Source organism: Rhagoletis pomonella, unplaced genomic scaffold (genome assembly GCF_013731165.1).
Source record: "Rhagoletis pomonella isolate Grant_MI unplaced genomic scaffold, Rhpom_1.0 Rhpom_scaffold_06002, whole genome shotgun sequence".
In the NCBI taxonomy this organism is placed as follows: domain Eukaryota; kingdom Metazoa; phylum Arthropoda; class Insecta; order Diptera; family Tephritidae; genus Rhagoletis; species Rhagoletis pomonella.
The window spans coordinates 1-8,751 of record NW_023464538.1 but is presented as its reverse complement, the minus strand read 5'-3'; the positions used below and the strand labels follow the sequence as shown (position 1 = coordinate 8,751).

Sequence of the window (8,751 nt, the reverse complement as noted above, 5' to 3'; positions counted from 1 at the left end):
TTCATCCGCATATTTTGTCAATAGCAGGTTTTAACATATGTGTGTGTGTACTTGAGTATGTGACGTGAACCTGCTTATCGACATTTGGAGACTTATGTATCTTGGTTTACATCGGCACTCAACAATCCCACTTCCCACCGGCATAAGCTTGCATATCATTGGGCGCCTTGCTGTTAAAAAACAAGGTGCCGCCTAAGAAATACTTTAGCAAGCATAGTATCTTAACATTTTTGTGGTACGTAGTGACTTTGGATTGGTTTCCCATGTAAAATAACCAATTAACATTTTGTGACTTTGCTTTGGTTTACATTTAAAATAACCAATTAACATTTTGTGGTACCCAGTGACTTTGCATTGGTTTTACATTTAAAATCCCCAATTGTATGACAACAGCAATTAAATTTATTGCCTACGAACGGTCACCATGCAAAACTAGCAGCAGCTAGTTAGGGTTAGTGTTAATTGTCCGTAAAGAAACATAGCTATTCTCCAATATGAATGGAGAACGGCGCTAGGTTTATTCCTGATGTGGAACGTAATCACATACATACATACATACAATGCATAAATGTCATTGTCTAAAATTTTACTACCACGCGGCCATTACGTAAGTTTGCTGGAACGGTTGGGTGAGTATGCATGCGAAATTGCATGCTTTTGTTCTTATTAATCTTTTTCAATTTTCAGAGATTTTTATTGCGGTGAACGTGTGTTTACTCTCGTTGGTGTACGAATTAGAAAGTTTAACTTCTGTGCATTTTCGTGGAAAACTGCATTCGTTTAATTAGATACGCACGGAAATAAACCGCCACGATGGGAATAAAATTCCTCGAAGTTATCAAGCCATTCTGCAGCATACTCCCGGAAATTGCAAAGCCGGAACGAAAGATTCTTTCAGAAAGTCACCACGGTCATGAGCACAGTCATCCGCATGGGCATGGACACACACAAGAGCATGTCAGTCCAGAAGCACTAATGAATCCAACGTTTCTGAGACAATCTCAGCATGTTGGTGCTAATATGTCGGCACCTATAACCACAGCGCGTGCTGAGCCACGTATGATTAGTACAATGAGTACGATAGCGATACCCATTCCAGCACCACCACCTAGGGGTGGTACAAGTACCGGCGTACCAACAGCATTTAATGATACGCTAATCGATTTGAGTGGCGAATCGCAACAGTAGGTGTGTAAACGGATAGGAATTACAACGTAATTTGGTATTTTTATTTAACACGGATAAATATATATTTACATAAATGTGTATATGGAAAAGACGCACCACAAATTGAATGCACACTTAAGATGCGTAGGTACATTCATAAAGTTGGTAAATGTGGATGATGTTAAGAAATGGTCGGTTCTACATTTGGAGACGAAAAGCGAATTTCTAATTATGCGTTTAAAAGTTAGTTTAGGTTGCCTTTTCGATTTAGTGAGAACTTTAATGGTATAAAAGGGATTATCCGTGATGTGTAATATATATATATATATTTTTTTTTTTTAATTTTGAATGAAGCAGAACTTTTGTAAAACAAAACGAAAATCCATAACTTCGATCCATAATTTCTGTACAATTTTTTAAAGATAATTCTGAAAAATGGAAACAATATCCAAGATTTCCCTGATATTGGTTCTATTCCTAATTTTTGCAAGTGTTTTTACTGTGGATGTATATGCAGTCTCGCTGGCTGCAAATGTAGATGGGAATGCCTATAAGACCGTCGTCGACAGTGTTGCGGACGCCGCCTCCGTAGCTTTAGTCGCAGACGAATCACCATTAGTTAGCTCAGAAGCAGCACAACAACAGAGTGGAGCGCCAGTAAAATCGAAAGCGTCACCAGCAAGTAGCGCAACTTTCGACGCTGTACACAATAATTTCCTAAAGCAAAACCAACAGCTAACAGATGAGCCCTCAGCATTGACCTCAGCGGCATTTTCGGTCAATCAGCAGCACCAAGCCTCATGCATATCAACATTTGCAAAAGAAGAGCCACCGCGACAACCGCCACAGAAGAAGTATGAACATGAAATCTCCGTGCTGGGTTATAAAATTCCAATACCTTCATTCGTAATGGACGGTATGAGTTCCGTGCCAACTGGTGCGGAAGTAAATGCCGGCGGAGCTGTTGGTGCAGATGCAGACACCATATCTGAACGGATTGGCGACAGTGGCAGTTCTGATGATGCGAACATTTTTAAGCTCTTCTGCGAGAACACCACCATCAGTAATGTAAATGCGGAACTGCGTTCCAAAATGTATATCAATTATGGTTACATAATCCTGCAGCATTGCTATGTCAACGAGGATGCGTCGTCATTGCAATTGCAACAGTACGAAAGTGTGCGAAACTTCAAGTGGTCGTATAGCAATGTGCATGACCAACAATTGGAAACGCTTCTCTCGAGTCATAAATCGAATTTCGAGAATTTAGAATCCCTTGATGGTGCTATGGACTGCTATAACACTATTCATCTTCTTGGTTTGCTGCCAAATCCCGCTTTTCGGCATCATGAGCTCAGACTCAGCTGATCCGTTCTACTGGATTCGTGTGATTTTAGCTTCGAACCGTGGTACACTTATGGAACTTGGTATTTCTCCAATTGTGACGTCCGGTCCGATTATGCAGCTGCTGGCGGGTGCCAAAATCATTGAGGTCGGCGATACACCTAAAGATCGTGCACTATTTAACGGTGCACAAAAATTATTCGGCATGGTTATAACAATTGGTCAAGCCATCGTGTACGTCATGACAGGCATGTATGGTGATCCTTCGGAAATTGGCGCCGGTGTGTGTTTGCTAATTATTGGTCAAGCCATCGTGTACGTCATGACAGGCATGTATGGTGATCCTTCGGAAGTTGGCGCCGGTGTGTATTTGCTAATTATCATTCAACTGTTTGCTGCTGGTTTGATAGTGCTGCTGCTTGATGAGTTGCTGCAGAAAGGTTATGTCTTAGGCTCTGGTATTTCGCTTTTCATTGCCACCAACATTTGTGAGACTATTGTGTGGAAAGCATTCTCACCCACAACTGTCACTACCGGCAGAGGTACAGAATTTGAAGGCGCCGTAATTGCACTATTCCACTTGATGGCCACACGCAACGACAAAGTACGTGCGCTACGTGAAGCATTCTACCGCCAAAATTTGCCAAATTTGATGAACTTGTTGGCCACAGTGCTGGTATTTGCCGTGGTCATATACTTCCAAGGTTTCCGTGTGGATTTGCCCATCAAATCAGCTCGTTACCGTGGCCAATACAGCAGCTATCCCATCAAGCTCTTCTACACTTTAAACATTCCCATCATTTTACAATCGGCTTTGGTTTTTAACTTGTATGTCATCTCACAAATGTTGGCTGTCAAGTTCCAGGGCAATGTCTTTATCAATTTGCTTGGTGTCTGGGCTGATGTTGGTGGTGGCTGCATTGGCGCGTTATCTGTTATGGCTGACTTTTTGGGTGCCGTTGATTCAGGTACAGGTATTCTGCTGGCTGTAACCATCATCTATCAGTACTTCGAAATCTTCGTTAAGGAGCAATCGGAGATGGGTGGCATGGGCACTTTACTGTTTTAAGTTGGGGTTGCGCTGTACATTATTCTAATTAATGTTGTTTATAAGAGGTGACTCACTCAAAATTGAACAATATCTATCCTCGAAAATATAAACCAATTGCCATATCGCTTTCAGCGTCATATGCAAAAGTATAGCTCGGTGCGTCTAACCCATCATTACAATTATCGCTTCAAACTCAATGGCCCAATCGCTCAAGATCGTAACTATTGTACACCCATATCGCACAATGGTAAGTCATCGGATTATGAACCAGGAATAACCGCAGGTGATGCCGATAAAGAAGACAACCAAAATTATGCAGCTGCCACTGCACTAATGATTATAACAACAATAATTCTCATATTGGTGGAGGTGGAAACTGCAAGTTTACTAATACACAAAGGACTAATACCTACGAGCGGAACTGGCGCACATAACGGAACTAATGCCGGAAAAATGGGTGAGTTAGACATATCCCCGCAAACACATATTTTAAATGATATGCATATGTATGTATAGATATATTTTTTTTTTCTGAACTATAGTCTTTGCTGGTAGGTTTTGACAATTGAGGCGAACTCATTTGGTCTAATGGGTTGACTGACGATTATCGAAACCTGTCAAGTAAAATGGATTCGCTTCCCATCAGACCTAGTTGTGTTGAAAAACGAGCAAGCATAATGAACAATTGTAACGACTTTCAACTTATTTCGATTATTATTATATTTTTTGGAGGATTTTAATTGATAATTCGCACCTCGTTACCAATTTCGTATTTCTGAAACAATTGTTCATCAAGCTTGGTCTGTCTTATTTTTACCCGATTCTATGATGAAAAGGGTCGCCATTCTACCGACGTTCTTTGGTGCTTACAAGATCTAACGATGGTCGGTTCTTTATACCCAGATCTACCCGGAGAGGCCGGGCTAAGAACCATCACCAAAATCTAACTAAAACACGACTACCTTTAATATTACTCTGGGTTAAACTTGATTATAGGCGTGGAATCCTTCCGAATGCATAGAAGTGGAATTTTTGTGCGATGAGGAAGTGGAATTCACGCGGGATTGGGGATCAACGGAGAGGGTTTATTTACGAAGTGGTTGCTGGCTCCTCGGTTTCTTGATTTTGGGATGGAAGTAGGACCAGTTTGGCCAGCGGTCTCGTAATCTGCCCTTTTTCCGTGATGATGTCAACTACGCGTACTCGATCGTCGGGACCAGGATGTAGGCTGATAATTCGACCTAATCTCCACTCATTTGACGGGAGGTTGTCTTCTTTGATGACAACGAGATCACCTAATTTTATATTTTGCTGTGGATATTTCCACTTAATCCGCTTTTGCAGTTCGGATAAATATTCGGTTTTCCATCGTTTACAAAAAGTTTGGTGAAGGGCCTTTAGCTTCTGCCACCGATTTACTATCGAGGCAGGATTCTCGTGAACGTCGATTTCAGGTGGGGCTAGCAGGTGTCCACCGGTAAGAAAGTGACCTGGAGTGAGAGGCTCCAGGTCGGTAGGTTCATTCGAAGCGGGGCTCAATGGTCGTGAGTTGAGGCACGCCTCAATCCGACATAAAAGAGTACTGAGCTCTTCGAATGTATATTTATGAACGGATGCAATCTTTTTAAAGTGGCTTTTAAAGCTTTTTACCCCTGCCTCCCATAAGCCGCCCATATGAGGAGCAGCGGCGGGTATGAAATGCCATGTGAGCATTTGATAATTGTATTTCGAAACTGTTTTTTCACGCGAATCTGCTAAAAATGCCTTAAATTCAGATCGTAAAGATCGTGAAGCTCCGACGAAGTTTGTACCATTGTCGGAATATATGTTCTTCGGGCATCCTCTTCTGGCTACAAACCTGGCGAATGCAGCTAAAAATGATGGAGTGCTGAGGTCACTAGTTGCTTCCAAATGGATCGCTTTTGTCGAAAAACAGACAAAAAGGCAAACGTATCCTTTGGACATTCGACAACCTCGGCCGCTATAACTTTTGATGTCAAAGGGTCCTGAAAAATCTACACCTGTATTCGTAAACGCGCGCGAAAATGTGGTTCTCTCCTGAGGGAGAATTCCCATAAGCTGGGTTTGCGTACGTTTTTTGTATATCGTACAGACTTTGCAATTATGGATTGTGGATTTGATCAGATTTTTAACTCTGGGGATCCAATACTGAGTTCGGATAAGGCGAAGCATGAGTTGATTTTCCCCATGCAAAGAGACTTGATGAATAAAGGACACTATTAGACGGGACAACCTGCAGTTATAAGGAATAATTATTGGATGCCGCTCGTTATACGCTAAGTCTTGAGACGCTCCAAGACGCCCACCAGCCCTAATAATGCCATCTTTATCTATGAACGGATTAAGCGGTAGGAGTTCACTCTTGGAGTCGATGGAGTTTCCTGCTTTAAGTTTCCTGTATTCTTCACTGTAATAGTTCTGTTGATATATTTTTATCAAGCGTTGTGTCGTTGCTTTAATTTCATGGGATGAAATTAAGCGTGACTTTTCTTGAAATGAAGCTTTCGTATTTCGATGCGTTCTTTGAGAGAATCTCATAACATATGATAATACTCTCAAAGCTCTCGGAAAATCTGAAAAATGGTCAAGAATATCGGTATAATTTACTTTGGTTGTATAAACGTGCGTTCTTTTTTCCTCAACTACTGTGCTGTAGTCTGTTTCCTGGGTGGGCCATTTTGGGTTATCTTCTTGTAACCAAGAAGGTCCCTGCCACCACAACGAATTGTTGACCAATTCATATGCTGGAAGTCCTCTGCTCGCTAAGTCTGCTGGATTTGATGCCGAATCCACATGCAGCCAATTCTTGTTTCCGACTTTCTCTACAATTTTTGTGATTCTATGGGCAACGAAAGTTGACCATGAACACGGAGGCTTACGAATCCAAGCGAGAACAATTGTGGAATCGGTCCACAGATGTATGTTGATATGCCCTAAGTTGAGATTGTTGATTATTGAATCAACTATTTCCGCCAATAGTACCGCTCCGCAAAGTTCCAGTCGGGGTAGCGATATGGTTTTAACAGGAGCCACTCTGGTTTTTGCCAAAAGCAGGTTAATAAAAACTTTGCTATCTCTTTTGACACGCATATACACAGAGGCGGCATATGCTTTCTCCGATGCGTCACAGAATCCGTGTATTTGTATTTCATCCGTTGGAGAAAAGTATACCCATCGCGGTATACGAACCTTATCAATTTCGTTATAATGTTGGGTAAAGTTCTGCCATCGGTCTAGAGTGGTCGAAGACACAGTCTCATCCCAATCTGTGCCTTCCAGCCAAATATTTTGCATAAGGATTTTGGCTACGATTATGATAGGCGCAAGCCACCCCAGCGGATCGAAGAGTTTAGCAATGGCAGATAGTATCGCTCTTTTCGTAACAGCATCGCTTTTCTCCAATGGCCTTGCTATAAAATAGAAAAGGTCCGTATGGGCATTCCATCTTATTCCAAGAGCCTTGACTGCGCTGGTATCTTCAAATGCCAAAAAATCTTCGCTAAGTAGATCTGTTTTTGGTATGCCATTAAGTATTTGCTCGCTATTGGCTGTCCACTTTCGAAGTGGAAAACCGGCTGATTGCAACACTTCCGATATCTCATCTCTGGCTTTTATTGCTGAATCGATAGTGTGTCCACCAGACAATACATCGTCGACATACATGCATTTTCGTAGTATGTTAGAGGCTATTGGATGGGAGCTTTGCACATCGTCAGCCAATTGTAAAAGTGTCCTTATAGCCAGATAAGGAGCACAATTGATGCCGAACGTGACAGTCTTTAATTCGTACAGACTGATCGGGTCATTCGGGTTAGTGCGAAAAATAATCCTCTGATACTTAGTATGGTTGTTATGTACCAGAATTTGCCTATACATCTTCTCGATGTCACTGTTGAACACATATTTGTATAGTCTCCAACGGAGTATTAGTATCGGAAGATCTGCCTGAAGTACTGGTCCTGGGAAAAGTACGTCATTTAGGCTGTTGCCATTCGCCGTTGGGCTTGAGGCATTGAACACCACGCGTACTTTCGTTGAAGTACTTTCTGCCTTTATAACAGCGTGGTGCGGCAGAAAATAATTATCAGACGAGTCTGCGGGTATGGGATTTGTTATTTTCGACATATGCCCAAGCGTTTCATATTCCGCTAGAACCCTATTGTATTCCTTTTGCAGGACGGGATCCTTGGCCAGCCGTGTCTCATTCCGGTAAAATTGAGAACATGCTCTTTTAAGGGATGGGCCTAGGGAAATATTTCCTGGAAAATCTTTCCTAAATGGTAGTGACACGATGTATTTTCCTTTATTATTTCGTATGGTTGTCTTCTGATACAGCTCCTCGCAGTACTTGTCGTCTTCATTAAGGCTCTTGTTCTTTGGAATCTCCTCAAGCTCCCAAAAGGCACTCAGTTGCTTGTCCAGACTAACTTCGCTGTAGTATGAGACGATATTCGTTCCTGGATTCGAGGTATCAGTTCGCCCTGTTATTATCCAGCCAAATACTGTTTCTTGGGCCAGAAGTGTGTTTAATATGTTTTTCTTAAGCCCGCCCAGAATAATTTGTGGATATATGTCTCCACCCAGAACAAGGTCTACGGGTTCATTGACGAAGAATCGTTTATCCGCTAGAATTAGATCTGGAAATGCTTGCTTAGTCACTGCACTAATGTGGCAAGTAGGAAGATTTCCAGTCAGTTGTGCTAGCACGAGCACAGAGGTATTTAAGCGGAACAACGGGTCAACAGGAGACCGCAATTCGATGTTGCACGCTTCTTTAACCTGCGCCGTAGTTGTATTAGTGATGCCCGAAACTTGGGCATGCATACGCTTTGACGGCAAGTGAATTCTGCGTTTTAGTCTTTCAGTAATGAAAGAACACTCTGAACCAGAATCAATAAGTGCTCTAGCGGAATAGTTCGTACCATTGAGATAAATGTTGACGCGTGCTGTCCCTAATAACACACCTGTGTTTGTATTCGCATAGCAAGACTTCACGTTTTTTGCTTGTATGCTTGTTTGACTTTGTTGAATTGCGTTTGGCTTGGGCCTGATTGGATGTTGATGCAGAATTAGTCGCAGAATCCAAAGAGGTCCCAAGTGTCGTTGCCTTTGTTTGAGCTGTCTCAATATGAAGGAGCGTGTTGTGTCGCGAGTGGCACTTTATACAA

General features: G+C 42.1%; 2 protein-coding genes across 2 annotated transcripts; one reads left to right on the top strand and one right to left on the bottom strand.

Annotated features, from left to right (window-relative positions):
- Positions 1-2,421: 2,421 nt before the first annotated feature.
- LOC118755341 (protein transport protein Sec61 subunit alpha-like) lies at positions 2,422-3,580 on the top strand. The gene is made up of 2 exons (XM_036490182.1): positions 2,422-2,759; positions 2,841-3,580. Exons 1-2 carry the CDS (start codon positions 2,447-2,449, stop codon positions 3,578-3,580), a joined length of 1,053 nt encoding a protein of 350 aa, XP_036346075.1. The 5' UTR covers positions 2,422-2,446.
- Positions 3,581-5,802: 2,222 nt separating this feature from the next.
- LOC118755342 lies at positions 5,803-8,407 on the bottom strand. The gene is made up of 3 exons (XM_036490183.1): positions 6,463-8,407; positions 5,890-6,036; positions 5,803-5,816 (listed from the first exon to the last, which is right to left on the bottom strand). Exons 1-3 carry the CDS (start codon positions 8,405-8,407, stop codon positions 5,803-5,805), a joined length of 2,106 nt encoding a protein of 701 aa, XP_036346076.1.
- Positions 8,408-8,751: the final 344 nt, after the last annotated feature.